The sequence below is a fragment of the Marmota marmota genome, unplaced genomic scaffold (genome assembly GCF_001458135.2).
Source record: "Marmota marmota marmota unplaced genomic scaffold, marMar, whole genome shotgun sequence".
Lineage (NCBI taxonomy): Eukaryota > Metazoa > Chordata > Mammalia > Rodentia > Sciuridae > Marmota > Marmota marmota.
Genome location: NW_025999962.1, coordinates 4,318,364 through 4,337,816, shown reverse-complemented (window position 1 = coordinate 4,337,816; position 19,453 = coordinate 4,318,364). Strand labels below are relative to the sequence as shown.

The following is a 19,453-nucleotide window of genomic DNA, read 5'->3' as shown; positions in this document are numbered from 1 at the left end:
GGGGGGGGGGGGGCAGAGACCAGTGCCGCCAGAGAGACGGACCTGCCCGAAGAAGGCATGACGCTCTGTGTGGGTTTGCGGGCGGTGACAGCTGGCTGGCTGGTCAGGGACTCGGGGAGAATGAGATTAAAAGACTGGGGACAGAAAGGCCTGGAAGAGGCCCCCAGTGGACCTCAATTACAGCTCTGAAAGAAATGTGTGTCCCATGCAGATGCCCCTGTGTAGTGGCTCCTGACAGGGAGGAAAGTGACTTGTGTTGTCACTCATCACCCCAAGTAACCCAGGGCTGACATAGCCTTCCAACACAAATGAGCATGGCCAGTCGCAGGAATGGCGGCAGCAGGGCAGGTTGAAAATGGATTCCTGACCTTGAGCTGAGCTGGTGCTGCCTGCCGAGAACCCACCCTGCCAACAGCAGAGGCCAGCTGTGCCTTCCTCTGGGTGGACTGTAGAGACACCTGGCCAAGGTTACACCAGATCCCTGGTGCAAATCTGCCTCCCCTGCCTGATGTGTGTCTCCACACCCATCACCTGGGGACCTCCAGGATGCTGCCCTGTCACCCTGACGTCCAATCGCAGCTCAACTTTCAACCAAGGGACCCCTCTGCCTTGAAGAAGGGTGGCGATAGACTCCTGCTGAGAGCCATAGCCGAGTCCGAATGACGCATGGCATTTTTGCCAGAACGGAGTGGTTGAGAGGTGACGCCAGCAAGTCATTGAGATGATAATGGTCATGTTAAGCTGTGTATATTAGACCCCTGCTGTCCACCTCGGCCTGCTACTTTGGAGTTCTCGCTCTACTTTGGAGTTCTTGCAGGGATTCACAGAGAGTTCCCATTGGTTGGGGAAGTGCCGGAGGAGGGATTTCCGGTTGGTGGTTCCTGGAGGAGCCGCATGGCGTTCAGGAGAGTTCCCGGGAGCGTGTGTGTGGAGTGTGCTGGGGGAGTTCAGAAATAAAGTTTGTTCCTGCTTCAGTGGCTCGCGATTTGTGCCCAGCCAGACTGCGGCAGACTCCATGCACGTGGCCAGTGGTCCTGCCCAATCATCTGGAGTTGATGACTTGACAGATGGCTGCAGGCCTTGCCCATAACGCCAGTCCAGTCCTCCTGTGGGGGAGGGCACCGTGCCACAGGACACACACTGTGACTTGATCCAGACACCGTGGCCCAACAGAGACGCACACCAGGACTGAGAACTGTGGAAAGGCAGGCTGGGCGCCTCACCAGGGAACGATGCTGTCCAGCACAGATGCTGGCAGGGAAAGGGGCCACAGAATGGACGGTGAGAGACTGTCCACAGGGACCTCCCGATGGGACAGCATGAACTTCGGCAGCTCTGTGCAGGGCGCCTCTGTTTCCCTCCTACCACGGCCTCCAATGGGAAGCCAGCGGTTCAGATCCTGGGCGGGGACAAACCGGCCTCTCCAGGGCTCTGAGTGGCTCGAGGTCTTCACTGAAAGGACAAGGGTCCTCTGACCTGAAAGGATGCTGAGGCTCCGACTGGAGACTGTGCTGAGACCACTTTCTGCTCTCTGCTCTGCACAGTGCCCAGGGGTGGCTTCAGCTGGACTCTCACACTCCTGGCTTTCAGCTGGGCTTGGCTGGCACCGGGCACAGCAGGTGGAGGGTGAGGGGCTGAGTTCCTCCCAGCCTGCTCCCGGCAGGCTGCGGCTGGCCGGGCTGGCATTCTCCCACAAAGCCTGTCTGCTGCAGGCCGGGGACCCTCCTCCAGCCACAGCTCTTGTTCCACTCAGGAACTGCCTCCTCTCCTGCCCCTAAAGGCGAAGGAAGTTCTCCTGGCTTCCCCTCCCCCTGGCCCCAAGCTGCTGCCTCTGGTGCTGATTTCACTGCCTCCTGTCTTCACATGGGCCAAAGACCCTTTCAGAAACCTGTAAGAGTCAGGCAAAGTGGCACCCATGACTTGGGAGGCTGAGGCAAGAGGATCAAAAATTCAAGCCCAGCCTGGGCAATTAGTAAGACTCGCTCTCAAAATAAAAAATAAGAATGACTGGCCATCTGTTTTCTGCCTGGACTCTGGCCAGTGTGTGGCCAGACTAAGATCGCAGTCAGGATGTGGAGCCGTCTGGTACCCACAGCACCCTCCTGCTTCTCCTCTGAGCCACACCCCCTGGCCCAGCCCTGTCACTCAAGACCTGTTCTCCTGTGTCACTGTGCTGCCTTTCCCAGATGTCACGTAAACGGAGAGATCCTAGAGCCAGGGTCAAAGGGGTTTAGCAATGACCGGAAACATCTCCCAGTGTGCATCCTCCCTCACACGTCGGGGCTGAGTGGCTTACTTCTCCTGTGGCACAGCGCCTGCCAGGCCACCGGGCCACCGGCGCGAAAGGGGAAACCATCAGCAGGAGACGCTTCTGACTGAAGACCAGCTCGCAGGACAGGTGGACAGACACCTCTCCACCAACGTGCTAGGTCATTCCATCCTCTTCCTTAAACTCATTCTTCAGATTTAACACTGGTTTATTTTTACTAGATCTATTTTATAGAAAAGTCTAGGCAACATTGAAAGGCACAGATGTTATAATGAAAGTAAAGTTAGCTGTGCAATTAAAGCCTAACATTCATTTACATTTTTTTCATTAAAAAATATATATATTCCATTAAATATATATGAAAGCAGCTTTTAAAGTCTCTATAAGATTATTTAGATCAAGACTTTATGCTTTATTACCAAGTTGTAAGGTTTTTAATTTAACACCTAGATGTTGACTATTAAAAAATAACAAACTCAAATACACACCTATCTTTTTTTTTTGTATTATCTACTCTTAAATTGGATAGGAATAATTTCTCAAATCATTCTGCATGGAGGTAGGTTTTGGATTTTATTTTCCTTCCTTCCTTATTCTTCCCCATATTGTTTGCCTTTAGGAAGAAAACTAAACATGTGTTTTCACTTTTATTTCTTAAATTCAAACGCAGGCCTTTGACTTTTCCTCATGATCAAGTTTTGTGAGTCCTGATGTCCTCAGATGCACGTGGACTCCTGTGCTCAGCGCGCGGTCCCCTCACCCAGGGACCCTCTGCTGCCCTTCCCCTGGTTCCTGACCTGGCAAGTCACCGCCCCCTCTCTGCCCCGTGGTCTTGCCTCTCCCAGCACGCTGGACGTCGGCGTCCTACTGTGGCAACACTTGAGGCGGCTCCTTTGGCATCTCCGAGGGGACGGCTGTGTGTGACAATGGTCCACACCCTCTTGTGCTGACCGGCATCTGCTGGATGGTGTGCAGGTCAGGCACCCACCTGCCGAGTTACTGCTGGGCTGCTTCCAGCTTGGGATGATCATGAATAGAGCTGCTATGAATATTTATCATAGATTTTTAAAGTTGTAATTGGACACAATACCTTTATTTTTATTTGTTTTTATTTTTATGTGGTGCTGAGGATGGAACCCAGCGCTTCGCACATGCTAGGCGAGCACTCTATTGCTGAGACACACCTCAGCCCTTATCATAGATTTTTTTTTAGTGAACTCTTAAGTTACTAAAAGTCATACAAAATTTGCCCAGCTGTAAACATGGACTCCTCCTGGTAAGTACACGGAAAAATCATAGAAATGTTAAGCCTAAATTTAGATGAATCTCATGATGCTCTTAGTAAAAGGTAGGAAGAAGTTAAGGGTGCCCTCTCCGGGCAGCCCCTGTGTCCCCCCCCCGCCCCACCTGCACATCAGCCTGGCCCACCCAGCCAGGCGACCCCGGCCTCCACTACTTCTACCTCTTGCTCTCGTTCCCTGCCTGTTCTTTCCTCGTAGAATCCAGCAGGATCTCCCTATCAGTCCTAAGACCTTAACAATCACCATTTAAATCCAAGAAGTAGGTTACAACCAAGCAACTGTGACAGTATGGGGAACTTAATATATGTATTCTCTAAAAGTATAACAGAAAATAAAAAGGACATTTTAGTAGAATGGATGGACCATTAAAGATAGAACCTTACAAAGAAATGTCCTTGGATAGAATAGGAAATACAAATTGGGACAAAATTTAGATAAGAATTTAAGATATGGCAAAGCAGACCTTCAGATGACGGGGAGCTACAGGATACAGAGAAAAGTCAGGATACAGAGAAATGTCGAAAATCCAGACAGCCTGTCAGATCACATGCACCAGTCGGCAGTGATGGCTATCCTGACCCAAGATGACCATCTTAACAAACCCCAGAAGCCGTGACGCAGATAGCCCAGATCCTACCTGAGGACCTGGGCAAGGTGTTGGTAAACTTTAAGAAGAGCAAGAGAGCCGTCTGCTGCAGGGGCTGGTCTGTGAAACAGCTGGGCCCCTGTGAGGTGACCCTCAGGCATCTGAATGAGAAGAACTGGGAGAAAACCTGGGAGGCTGTGAGCCGTCTGTGACTCTGCAGCAGGAAAACTGCCCTGGGGGACAGTCCAGCTCAATGGGAAACCGAGGCAGAAGGAGAGGGAACGGAGCTGTGGCAGCCGGGAGCCCGGCCTGAGCTCTGCGTGGCTGTTGGTCTGGTGATTTCCCCAGACATGGGTCTGTCTCCTCTCAGTTGTGTGGACTTCAGCAAGAAATGTGGTATGATTTGGGCACCGAAAGAAGCCACAGAGAAGTAGGCATGAAACACAAAGAATAAGGGCCACAGAGGGCAGTGTCTTTTTAATGAGCTTAATGAATGTTAGATACCTTTAAAATAAAACTGTGGAGAAGGAAAGGGTTATTTAATAAATGGTGATGGGAAAACAGATTATCTATTCAGAAAAAAAGTGTTTTCTTTTAATTTAGATACTCAATTTATATTACAATGGATTAAAGGAATTTCTTTTTTTTTTACAGAATAAGAGAAGCAAGCAGTACAGAATGGAGTTTATAATCAAGGCTGGGTGAGAATGATGAGTTAATAGATTTTAAACAAGAGAAGACATTCCAAAAACAAAAAAAAGAAAGATTAATATATTTGATTATATTAAATTATAAACTTCAAAACGATGAGGCATCACATTAAGAAAGAAATTGAAAGCTGAGAGAAATGGCTGCAGCACTTAGAATGCAAAGGGTTATCTTTTAACAATTATCTAATTATAAAAAAAATTAACCAAAAAAATTAACTCAAAAAACAATCCATTTGGGCCACTGCCAATTAGAGCATGAAAAAAATTCACACCAAGGGAGACACAGTCAGTGCACGGGCATGGACATGTCCAGCCTCTGTATCAGCCCAAAAATATGAACTAAAACAAGGCACTACTGATATCTGTTGTCAAAATTTTAAAGCAACGTTAATGTTCAATGCGGGAAGGAACATGAGACTAGGACATTCGCACAATATCGACTGCAGTCCTTACAGAAATGCACAAGGGTGACAAGGAGCCAGCAAGAGGGCAGACTAGGAGGGCAGCCCAGAAGCCCCGGCACCCCATGTTCTGGTGTATCGTGTTTCCATTTTTATTTGTGCCACACCCAGGAGTTCAGCAGCACTTGGAGGCTTCAAAGCCCACTCCAAGACTCTGCCAACCCCAAATGATTTTGGCAAAGAGCAGAGGCTAGATCTGCTGCAACCAGGAGTTCCAACGGTCTTCAGCCCAGCCTCAAAGCCCACCCCACGGCACCGCGTGGGCAGGGAGTGAGCCTCGCCTGTGCTCCACTGAGCCAAGCCCAGCTCCTGTCCATCCCAACCAGAGGCTCCACCTAACCCCGGGGCCCTGCTGCCACCCCACCCAGCTGCATCACTCAAAGAGCAGGAGGAACTTAGGAAAACTCACAAAACATGAAAAGTAAGGCTTATGATCTTGAACAACTAATGGGCCAATGAAAAAATTAAAAGGGAAATTAAAAAATATCTCAGGGCAAATGAAAACAGAAACACAACATACCCAGACTTTCAGATACAAGAAGAGCAATTCTAAGAGGAAAACCTAGCAACAAAAGCCTATACTTAAGAAAGATTTCAATAAATAACTTAATCTCACCCCTCAGGGAAATAGAAAAAGAACAAACTGAGCCCAATATCACCAGAAAGAAAGAATTAACAAAGATCAAAGAATAAATAAATGAAATAGAGGCTAGAAAACCCATTTTAAAAGATCAATGAAACTAGGGACTGGGGCTGCAGCTCAGTGGTAGAGCACTTGCCTTGCAAGGGTGAGGCACTGGGTTCGATTCTCAGCACCACATAAAAATAAAAGATAAAAATATTGTGTCCACCTAAAACTAAAAAATATTTTTAAAAAAGATCAATTAAACTAAGAGTTGATTTTTTGAAAATATAAACAAGATAGGAACACTTCAGCTAGACTACGAAATGAAAGAGGAGACACTGCAACTGATATTACAATTGTACAGAAATTCAAAGGATCGTGAGAATACTATGAACCAAAGAAACTGATTACCTATAAGAAATGGACAAATTCCAGACACATACAACCTACCAAGATTGAATCATGAATCTATAGGACATTTGAACAGACTAATAATGAGTAAGGAGGTTGAATTAGTAATAAAATTCTTTCATCAATAAAAATCCCAGGACCTGATGGTTTCACTTCTGAATTCTATTAAATATTGAAAGAATTAAATTCTTCTCAAACTCTTTCCAAAAAATTGAGGGGGAAATACTTCCAAACTTCTCTTACAAGGCCAGCAATACCCTGATACCAAAGCCAGTCAAGGACATCACAAGAAAAGAAACCTACAGGCCAATTTCCTTGTTGAACATAAATTCGAAAGTTTTCAAAACAAAAACTGGCAAACTGAATTTAATAACCCATGAAAAGGAACATTTACTGTGATTAAGAGGGTTTAACCCCAGATTCAAGGGTTATTCAACATGCTAAAAAGATGGGATACATCGTATTGACAGAATAAAGAATCAAAACTGTGTGATCATTTCTATGAATGCAGAAAAGAAACACTTGACAAAATTCAACATCCCTTCACGATTTATTTAAGAAAAAAAACAACACTCAAACAATTAGATATAAGAAATGTACCTGACCACAATAAAGGCCAATGATGAAAAATTGAAACACTGCAAGATTCAGAACAAGGCCAGGATGCCCACTCCCCCACTTCCTTTCAACAGAGTACTGCAAGTTCTTGCCGGAACACTCAGGCAAGAGAAGAACTAAAAAGCATCCAAGTAGGAAGGGGAGAAGTGAAATCGTCACTGTTGGCTGGTGAGATGATCTCATATATGTAAAATCCTGAAGATTTCTCTCCCCCCCCACCTCTCTCTCTCTCTCTCTCTCTCTCTCTCTCTCTCTCTCTCTCTCACACATACACACACACACACACACACAGAGTTAGAAGTAATAAATGAATGCAGCAAAATTGCAGGATACAAAATTAACACACAAAACTCATTATCATTTCATATACTAATAATGAACTATCCAAAAAGGAAATCAAGAAAATAATATAATTTTAATAGATACTAAAAATATTTCAGAATAAATTTAGCCAAGGAGGTGAAAACAATTTTATATATATATATATATATATATATATATATATATATATATGTAATATATATGAAAAAATTGAAGAAAACACAAATAAATGGAAAGATATCCCATGTCCATTGATCAAAAGAATTAACATTGTTAAAATATCTGTACTATCCAGAGCAATCTACAGATTCAATCCAATTGCTATGAAAATGTCACTTTTCATAGAAATACAAAAATAACCCTAACATTCATCAGGAACCACAAAAATCTTCAAATAACCAAGGCAATTACAAAGAACAAAACTGGAGGCATTACATTACCTGATTTCAAAGCAATAGTAATCAAAACTGCATGGTACTAGCATAAAAATAGACTCATCAACCAATGAGACAGAACAGAGGACCCACTAATGAAGTCACGTGTTTTTGACAGAAAGGCCAAGCATACACACTGGGGAAAGGATAGTATCTTCCTGGAAAACTGAAAATCCACATGCAGAAGAACACAACTGCACCCTATGTCAGACCACATCAAAAAACCAACTCAAAATGGATTAAAGACTCAGTCATAACGTCAGAAATACAGAACTTCTTAAGAAAACAGGGGAGAACTACCCAGCAGTGGGCTGGAGAAAGACTTTTTCTTTCTTTCTGTTTTTTTAGATTTGACCCCAAATGTGCAAGCAATAAATGCAAATGTAGGCAAATGGGATTACTTCAAAATAGAAGGTTTCTGTACAGCAAAGAAAACGATCAACAGTGTGAAGAGACAACCCACAGACTGGGAGTCGATATCTGCATACCATGTACTGTTAAGGGATTAATATCCAACATACACTAGGTCCTCAGGCAACTCTGGAGAAAGAAAATAATCTGATCAAAAATGTCAAGGGACTGAACAGACTTTTCTTAAAAGACACACAGTGGCTAAGGTGTATGAAACGTTCGACATCACCATCCCACCCACACCTCAGAGCGGCTCCGGGGAATGGAGCTGCGTGAGCTTTCCACGCGGATCTCCTCGGCCTGTGCCTACAGCTGTGGTGCCCAGGTGAAGGAGAGGAGCCCTGTGCACGCGGGCAGCGAGGTGAGGGAGTCCAGCCATTAAGGAAAACTACACGGAGGTCTCTTACGACACTGAAGATAGACTCGCCCTGTGATCCAGCAACCTTGCCTCTGGGTATTTACCCCCCAGAATGTGAGGTCGATTTCTTGAAGATGTTTATCTACATCAAACGTGTATTTTGGTGTTTATTTACATCAAGTGTTCAGTGCAGCACTGTTCACAATAGCCAGGTTATGGAATCCCCATGTATCCATCAAGGGAGGATGGGTGAAGAAACCAAGCCATATCACACATGGAATACTATTGAGCCTTTAAAAGGAAGGAAATTATGTCATTCTTGACAACGTGGATGGGACTGGAGAACATTATGCTTAGAGAAATAAGCCAGGCATAGGAAGACAAGTACCACAGCTTCTCCTTGCAAATGGAGGCTAAAACAGTCACCTCACCAGAGCACAGAGTCAAATGATGTTACCAGAGACTGCGGGGAGGGGAACAGAAGTGCTCAATTAGCAGAAATAATCAGCAGATTTTAGCTTTGAGAGAGATCACATAGCATGCCAAATAGATTATATTTTATAGAACAGTATCACACATTCCAAAGTCACTGGGAGTACATCTCAAATACCCCATTACAGAGATGTTTAGAATTTTGGAGATGGATATGCTAATTTCCTTGACTTAATTATTCCACATTGTATGCACAAATCATAACACTGCTTTGTACTCCATAAATACATACAACTATAACTTGCTAACTTGTTAACTTTACAATGAAAAATAAAATTCAAAAATAGAAAAAATATTCAGAAGTATGCAGTATGGAAATACAGTCTGAAGAAAAAGTACCCTCTGGGGCTGGGGATGTGGCTCAAGCGGTAGCGCGCTCGCCTGGCAGGCATGCGGCCCGGGTTCGATCCTCAGCACCACATACAAACAAAGATGTTGTGTCCGCCGATAACTAAAAATTAAAAATATTAAAAATTCTCTCTCTCTCTCTCCTCTCTCACTCTCTCTTTAAAAAAAAAAAAAAGAAAAAGAAAAAGTACCCCTCCCAAAGGAAAAAGGAAGGTGCCTGGAGATGTCCTGTTATGGCAGTGACAATGTTGCTCCCAGCTCCCAGCTGCCTGGACCTCTCCACAGCAAGGGCGGTGACCCCAGGGATCCTCACCAGGACCCCGCCTGCCTCTGCACCTGAACCTTGTACCGTTTGGAGCCAAGCCCCAGAATGCCACCTGTGGGCTTGTCCTTAGAGCCAGTGGCCCGCTGCTGGGGCTGCTCCCACAGAGCTTCCGGTGACTGCTTCTCCCAATGCCCCATTTTTCCTGAGGCCTCCTCAGACCACGCCGTCTGGGGCACTTCCTGTGGATGTCCATCGTGGATCCCATGGATTCTCCCGAGCCCGATCCCCGTGCATGCTTCATGCCATTATTTACATGCTTACTTACAGCAGGTCCCCCCACGGCAGGCAAAGCTCTTTAGGAGCACGTTTTTCTTATTCCTCACGGAGCCTCAGAGTGCAGCACACTGCCTGGTGTACAGTGAGCACTCAGGAATTGTGCTGGTCAACTGAACAAGAACATACAAAACTAAAAACCACCTAGAGACCCCAATGACAACGACATGGTGCCAGGTAAGTGCACGAAGAGGCAGGTAGATGGTCAGGTTGAGGACTGGGTACCTGCAACGCTTGACTCCAGAACGATTCCAGATCATGGGTTTCACATTCTGGAACATTTGCACACATACATGATGAGAGACTAGGGAGGACCCAGGTCTAACACAATGTCCGTGAACGCCTCCTGCGTGCCTTTTACAACATCCTCAGCACGTCTGTGCTTGAGTTGACTCGTTGTCATGTCAGCACTCAACAGGTTTTGCATTTTAGAGCATTTCAGAATTTGAATTTTTGGATCATATGCTCAAGCAGTACATAATTCACAGTGACACCTGGGTGTCTACTCTGCAGTTGTTTCTTGTGCCTGGTTCCATTGGGAATTCTGGGTAGATGTAAAAAAGGGACTCGGAGGGCCATGGGCAATAGCAGGGCCACTGTGAGCCCCATGCACTTGCTCTCCACACCCATTATATCTGTCACTCTGGTAAGTCACTCTGGCGCAGAACTGTTTGTCATTTATTTCTGCATTTTTTGCAACTACCATAAATAGACTCAGTAAATGATAGATGAATGAAATTTTATATATCTATTAAAATTATAACTCTGAAGACCATAAAGCCATATGAAAAATGTCTGTTCTTTAAAAATTTCTGTTTTTTATTTTTAAAAGCACAATGTAAAAACTGTAAGTGTACCTTATTACAAATATGTGAAAATTATTTATGTACATGGTTAAAAAATGATGAGAGAAAATGCAGAATAACCAAAATAGTTTGCTATTAAGGTGGATGGTTTTTGTTTTTAATTTTATTATTACTATTAAATTATTATTTGCATATTGAAAATGAAATAAGAAGAAATGTCTTTATGACTTTTAGCTATCCAAGAGAGTAATTTTTGAAAATCTTCATTTGCTAACTGGACATGGAATGTTTAATCCTAAAACTAAACTGTGCTTTTCGCTCTAGAAGTCACAGTGTTGGACACGCAGGGTGCCATCGCGGAGGCCCAGTGTTCTCAAAGTGGACCCGCTGCCTGCTTAATGCTGTTTTCCTCCCCTGCCCACAGGCCTTTCTTTCCTAGGTAACCCCAAGGAATCCACCCTTGCCCAGAGCTACACAGGACAAGCTTTCCATTAACTTCTACCCTACTTCCCCTGAGAGAAGGTTCCCTGTCTCCCTGGACAGACAACCAGGTAAACTGGAGTATTCCCCACGTGGACTTGGGTCTATATATACCATTTTTTTCTAAGTCAGGCCAATCAAACACACAAGCTCAACATTTGATTACCAACTGAAAGGAACCAGGGACCCTTGGAAAATGGCTGATTCCAGGTGTACGGCAAAAGATGTACAAGAGGAACCTGGAGCATTGCTGTCTCTCCAGAAAGCAAGAGAGCTGTCCAAGACTATTAGGGTCAATCAACAGGACTCAGAAACCAACATGAAAAAGCCCCCACTAGCCAAGACAGGGCAACCGAGTATCAGTAAGAATAACTTGTAATGAATTGAAACCCGTCAAATATACTCAAATTCATGAACTCATAATGATTATTATGAATCAGCACCCACTGCTCATTCCAGAGGACGCTGGGAGCCAGCTGATGATGTTAAAAAGCAGCCACTGAAGGGACAGGACCAAGGATGGCCGCCCTTCCCATGGCAACTGTGCTTGGTGGTTGTCACGTGGTTGGAGAAGAGACGATTTCATCACAGAAGTGTTTCAACTAATGACAGAAGAAGAAACGATAGACACAGAACAATTCCACTTCACTGTCACTAGGTACAACTGCTGTGGTCCCAGGTAGATTGGACCATCGACAGTGGCTGCTATTTTAGTCAGTTTTTCATTTCAAAAGACCTGAGAAGAACAACATAGAGGAGGAAAGTTTATTTGGTTCACAGTTTCAGACGTCTCCATCCACAGACAGACGACTGCATTGCTCTGGGCCCAAGGTGAGGCAAAGCATCATGGCAGAAGAAAATCAGCTCAGGCACGGCAACGGGACAAAATATAAACCCCAGAGGCACCCTCCCAGTGACCCACCTCCTCCAGCCACACCCCACCTGCCTACTATTACTGCCTACTTAATCTGTATCCATGGATTAATCCACTAATCAGGTTAAGGCTCACATAACCAATTCACCTGTGAAAATTCTGGCGCTGTCTCACACATGAACTTTTGGAGAACATGTCTCAACCATAACAGCTGCTGGTATTACAGAAAGAAACAATCAGTCAATACCAGCTTGCCATCAGCTCCAAGGTATTCCTGCCCAAGGCAGAAAGCACAAACACAGACATGGGCTGCAGATGGACAGCCTCAGGGCAGGTACTGGGGGAAAGGGACAGGAGCACATGAAACGTCACCATGGGTTGCAATAGTCAACCCATTTCCTTACACCCAGATTGTTCATAAACAATCCAGATTACTTCTAAAATGACCGGAGAGGAGGCCTAGAGGTTACAAGAGGACTGTGGTGGATGGGCCAGTGGCAATGTGCTGGCTGGATATGGATTCTGACTCAAATGAGCTGTAGGAGAGAACACAGGACAGGTGGTCACACTGAACCCGGGTTTATGACAGCAGTGCTAATTCCACTGGATATGAGAGTAGGATTCTGCCTTGGTTTTACAAAGAACTCATATCTTTCGAGTCACATATGGAAATATGATATCTGATGTTTGCTTCAGAAACATCTGAGATTGGAGACAATAAGCAGGGACACAGTGAAGTGACAGGCCAGGACCCAGTAACTGTCGAAGCTGGGGATGGGTCTTCGAGTGGATTCGTTACATTATTCTCTTTACTTGTGTATGTGTTTGAAATTTTCAATAATAAAAAGCCTAAAACACTAATAAAAAATAAATGAAGCTCTTCCTTATTCTCACAGTTGACGTTTGGGGGAAGAAACTGTCAAGGAAACAACAGAACTCTTACCTTTTCATTAGCTGGAGAAAAATTCTTCTTGGTAACCAGTACACAAAGGTGTCAAGGATGACCTTTAGGTAATTCAGAGAGACGTAGCCACCTTTGGAGGGGTCCCCGGCACTGAGGGCTTTTTCAACCTTCTCATAGGACTTGGAAAACTGTGATGAATTAAAATCAGAGAGTGGCATTCATAAAAATCAACTTCAGGGAGCTACTTAGCCATTTTATTTTTACCAAAACCACTTTACATTTTCCTCTCCAAAAAAAAAAGAAAGAAAGAGAAAACTGATCAAAAAGGTTACTGTGGCATGCACTGAACTTAAAATGATTAATTGATGAGCTCACTACAAAACATCCCCAGTCACAGCTGCTCAATTGACAAGGCAGACAAGCCTCTCAGGGAAAAACAGCAGAGACAACACATCTACCTCAACTTCAGCACTAAAAATACTTGGTGGATCTGCCAATTTGATACATCTCTGTTAATATACTGCAAGCCGTTCCCCACTGTGAGCCCACTAAGCTCCTAAGTCAGGCCAATCAAACATGCAACCTCAACATTTGATTAAAAATAGAAGCTGCTTTTACAGTAAGGGAAGTTATTAATGTAAGGATTGCACAGACACAGTGTACACTGGACATTTCTTAAATTGTGCTTTTAAACAAGAATTACCAAGCATGCGTGAATGCTCTTGGCTTTGGGATTCTTAAAACAGCCAAGTAGGCTGACCAGTGGTTTCTAGAAGAACACTGAAGATTGGTTTTATTTCCAGAGGTTTTCCTACTGTTTATTATTGAGTAATAATAATATGCTCCAACATTTTCAACCCTTCTGCTTTATCTGTATTCAATTTTTCCTGCTAACTGGGATAAGAAAATTAAAGAAATAACATAACCAGGGGGCTGGGGCTCAGCAGTAGTGCATTTGCCTGGCACGTGGGAGGCCCTGGGTTCATTTATCAGTACCGAGTATAATAAATAGAAAAATAAAGATCTAACAACAACAACAAATAACGACCAACAATCTAGTGTAAGAGGTGACTTTCTGGGGCATCCAAGCTGGCAGCTAGAGGGAGGGAGCATTCTGTGTCGCTCCAGGACCTGGGATTCCAATCGTGGGGATACTGTTTCTCAGCGAGTGATCAGAGGACCCTTGACAGCTGCTCCCCCGCAGGAACCACAGCCGCCTGCCGCTCAGGTCTCCAGCCCTCAGGTCAGCGCAGGACCCCGGCTGCTCACCCACACTGGTCCTCCAGGTGCCCGAGCAAGACCACCGGCTTCAGCACCCGCGCTGGACTCCTGGCCGCGTACCCGCACAGGAACTCTTGCCACCACTCACATGTGGACCCCCATCTACCACCATTGGGCTCCTCTGGTCGCCTCCATCTTGGGACACTGCAACCACTGCCACTGTCCCCTTCACACAGTAGCCTGGCACCTGGGGACGTTGCACAAGGTCTGGAGACAGCCACCAGCCACAACACTGCATGCCACAGAGCTGCATCTCTGAACATGCCACCCACCACCACCATCCAGCCCCAACCAACCCAACACCCCATTTCTGAAAGCAGCCACCTCCATCTTGGGACAGCTTCGTCACCATCGTTAGTTGGGGCGACTCCCAACTTGGGACACCGGGTGAAGCTTGGAAGCAATATCAAGTCCCCAGCTGCTCCCTCTCCCCCGCAGCCGCTAACTGGCCTATGCTTGCCTGGCCCTGAACTGCCCAACACAGACAGCTCTCTGACAGGTACACGGCCCCCAGAGCGCAGCCCACAAGACCTCCAGAGACAGAGGTTCCCTCTGGGAAGTAGAAAGGGAGGGTGAGCGAGGTACAGTCTAGAGACTAGAGACCAGGAATTGTGAGGCCAGCAGGCGAGATAAGGAGGTAAGACCAGGTGTCCACGTCACATGAGCAGCCCCAAAGGAGATCCTCGGGGTGCAGTCCCCCATGGGGAAGGGCAAGTGCTATCTATACCCCACCTCCAGGAGCTCCGCCCCAAGACCAACCCTCCCACCTGATAACCCTCCCCATCCTGAGGGTGCAGATACCAGCCAACCACAGACAGCCCACCTACTGGACCAGAGGGAAGCAGGAAAGACACTGACCCCCAACAAAACAACCCTCTATCTTCCTTGGAGATTTTCCCCCTCTCTTCTCCCACCCTCACATCCCCAACATTTGTGAAACCAGGTACTTTCCATGGATTAGGCTGCTGAGGACTGGGACGTCTGAATAGTGTATCACAGTGGTGTGTATATTCGTTTATCTCCTATTTTTACACTTTCTATTTTTCCTAATTTTATGTTTGTTTGTTATACTCTGTTGTCTTCCCACTTGTCTCCCCAAATCACTTTCTCTCTTTTCTCCTGCTACTAACCAACTTCTTTAGATTCCTCTTTCATCTTCCTAAGACCTAGTAACTCTGTATCCTCACCTCCTCCCCCTCAACATCTCATCCTACACCTCCCCCTGGCTCTTTGTCCACCATCAGAAACTGTGACCCTTTTGCAGACCTGCTGTTCATGTTGTAGGTAATAGTCGAAGTCACCATTTCTGTATATTGTGAGAAACCGTAAATGTCTTAATAGCAGCTCTTTGGTTTAAGGCTGTATATTGTTTCTATTGGGATCTGTTCACATTGTTCTCCCCCGTAAAGGAGAGGCACTGGAACCCTGCAGGGACACTGTAAGCCTATAGGGTAAAAACTGGAACAACTCCGATCCCAGAGCTAGGAGGAAGACACAGGAAAAAACAAGGGAGGAAAGTGCCCCCAACAAACCAAGATGCCACATTATTGGAATCCATGGCCAGCACCGCAGAAGGACGGACAGAGAAGGAGTTCAGATGCACATGATTAAAATGCTCTGTAAATTAAAGGATATAAGAGAGCAAATACAGGCAGCAAAAGATCATTTCGATAAAGAGCTACATAAGCAAATACAGGAAGCAAAAGATTACTTCAATAAGGAGACAGAGCTTCTAAAAAAAAAAAACCAGAAATCCTTGAAATGAAAGAAACTAAACCAAATTAAAAACTCAATAGAAAGCACCACCAACAGATTAGATCACATGGAAGACAGGACCTCAGACAATGAAGACAAAATGTATAATCTTGAAAAGAATCTTGGGACACTATGAAGCAGTTCTAAGAGGAAAGTTCATTGCATGGAGTCCAACCCTTAAAAGAAGAAAAAGTCAACAAATAAAGGACCTAACTTTACATCTCAAAGCCCTAGAAAAAGAAGAACAAATCAATCCCCAAAGCAGTAGAAGACAGGAAATAATTAAAATCAGAGCTGAAATCAATGAAATTGAAACAAGAAACAATTGAAAAAATTGACAAAGCAAAAAGTTGGTTCTTTGAAAAAATAAATAGAATTGATAAGCTCTTAGCCATGCTAATGAAGAGAAGGAGAGAGAAAACTCAAATTCCTAACATCTGTGATGAACAGGGAAATATCACGACATACACTACAGAAATACAGAAGATAATTAGAAATTATTTTGAAAATTTGTACTCCAATAAAATAGAAAATACCGAAGGCATCGACAAATATCTAGAGTCATATGATTTTCCCAAACTGAATCAGGATGATATACACAAGTTAAACAAATCAATTTCAAGCAATGAAATAGAAGACACCATCAGAAGCTACCAACCAAGAAAAGCCCAGAACCAGTTGAGTACACAGCTGAATTCTATAAGACCTTCGAAGAAGAACTAACACCAATACTCCTCAAATTATGACATGAAATAGAAAAATAGGGAGCACTTCCAAACTCATTCTATGAGGCCAACATCACCCTGATTTTAAAGCCAGACAAAGACACATCAAGGAAAGAAAACTTCAGACCAATATTTAATGAACATAGATGCAAAAATTCTCAATAAAATTCTGGTAAATCAAATACAAAAAGATATCAAAAAGATAGTGCACCATGATCAAGTGGGGTCTATCCCAGGGATGCAAGGTTGGTTCAACATACAGAAATCAATAAATGTCATTCATCACATCAATAGACTTAAAGATAAGAACCATATGATCACCTCAATAGATGCAGAGAAAGCATTTGACAAAATATAGCACCCCTTCAGTTCAAAGCACTAGAAAAACTAGGGATAACAGGAACACATCTCAACATTGTAAAAGCTATTCATGCTGAGCTCCAGACCAACATCATTCTAAATGGAGAAAAATTGGAACATTCCCTCTAAAAACTGGAACAAGGCAGGGATGCCCTCTTTCACCACTTCTACTTATTGTAGTTCTTGAAACACTGGCCAGAGCAATTACACAGGTGAAAGAAATTAAAGGGATATGGATAGGAAAAGAAGAACTCAAACTATCACTATTTGCTGACAATATGATTCTATACCTAGAAGATCCAAAAAAATCCTACCAGAAAACTTCTAGAACTAATAAATGAATTCAGCAAAGTAGCAGGATATAAAATCAAAACCCATAAGTCAAAGGCATTTCTGTACATCAATGACAAATCCTCTGAAAGAGAAACTAGGAAAACCACTCCATTTATAATACCACAGAAAAATAAAATACTTGGGAATCAACAAAAGAGGTGAAAGACCTCTACAATAAAAGAACTACAGAATGCTAAAGAAAGAAATTAAAAAGACCTTAGAAGATGGAAAGCTCTCCCTTGTTCTTTGATAGGCAGAATTAATATTGTCAAAAATGACCATAATTCCAAAAGCATTATACATATTTAATGCAATTCCAATAAAAATCCCAATGACATTCCTCATAGAAATAGAAAAGCAATCATGAAATTAATCTGGAAAAATAAGAGTCCCAGAATAGCCAAAGCAATCCTTAGCAGAAGAGCGAAGCAGGTGGCATCTCAATACTAGACCTTAAACTATACTACAGAGCAATAGTAACAAAAATGGCATGGTATTGGCACCAAAATAGACTAGTAGACCAATGGTACAGAATAGAGGACACAGAGACTAACCCATATAAATACAGTTATCTCATATCAGACAAAGGCACCAAAAACATTTGCAGGTAAAAGGATGGAGTTGGGGAATATTATGCTAAGAAATATTAGAAAAGATAGCCTCTTCAACAAATGGTGCTGGGAAAACTGAAAATCCATATGCAGCGAAATGAAATTAAGTCCCTATCTCTCACGATGCACAAAACTCAATTCAAAGTGTATCAAGGACCTAGGAATTAAACCAGAGACCTTGCACCTAATAGAAGAAAAAGTAGACCCAAATCTTCATCATGTTGGATTAGGCCCTGACTTCCTTAACAAGACTCCTATAACACAAGAAATAAATCAAGAATCAATGGGGCTGGGGTTATGGCTCAGTGGTTGAGCGCTTGCTTCGAATATGTGAGTCACTGGGTTTGATTCTCAGCACCACATATAAATAAAAAATAAAAGTCCATCAACAACTAAAATGAGTAAAATAAATAAACTTAAAAAAAAGAATCAATAAATAGTATAGATTCAAACTAAAAAGCTTCTTCTCAGCAAAAGAAACAATCAGTGACGTGAATAGAGAGTCAACAGAATGGGAGCAAATTTTTACACATGCACATCAGATAGAGCACTAATCTCTAGTATGTATAAAGAACTCAAAAATCTTAATACCAAAAATACAAATAACCCAATCAATAAATGGGCCAAGGAACTGAAAAGACACTCCTCAGAAGAGGATATACAGTCAGCCAACAAATATATGAAAAATATTCATCATCTCTAGCAATTAGAGAAATGCAAATCAAAACCACTCTAAGATTTCATCTCACTCCAGTCAGAATGGCAGCTGTTAAGAATACAAACAACAATAAGTGTTGGCAAGGATGTGGGGAAAAGGCACACTCATACATTGCTGGTGGGACTGCAAATTGGTGCAGCCAATATGGAAAGCAGTATGGAGATTCCTTGGAAAACTGGGAATGGAACCACCATTTGACCCAGCTATACCCAAAGGACTTAAAAACAGCATACTACAGGGACACAGCCACATTCATGTTTATAGCAGCACAATTCACAGTAGCTAAATTGTGGAACCAACCTAGATGCCCTTTAGTAGATGAATGGATAAAGAAACTGTGGTATATATACAGAGTGGAATATTACTCAGCACTAAAAGAGAATAAAATCATGGCATTTGCAGGTAAAAGGATGGAGTTGGGGAATATTATGCTAAGTGAAGTAAGCCAATCCCCAAAATCCAAATTTGAATGTTTTCTCTGATATGTGGATGGTGATCCATAATGGGGATAACGGGGAGCATGGGAGGAATGGAGGAACTCTAGAGAGGGCAAAGGGGAGAGAGGGGAAGGGAGGGGGCATTGGGGTAAGGAAGAAGGTGGAATGAGATGGACATCATTACCCTAAGTACATGTATGAAGATATGAATGGTGTGACTCTACTT

At 43.7% G+C, this 19,453-nt stretch overlaps 1 protein-coding gene across 1 annotated transcript in view; it reads right to left on the bottom strand.

Annotated features, from left to right (window-relative positions):
- Positions 1-19,453, bottom strand: part of Efcab6 (EF-hand calcium binding domain 6) — a 190,341-nt gene that overhangs the window by 122,311 nt on the left and 48,577 nt on the right. The window contains 1 exon segment of the mRNA XM_048803015.1: positions 13,047-13,195. Coding sequence (XP_048658972.1) covers positions 13,047-13,195 — 149 coding nt within the window.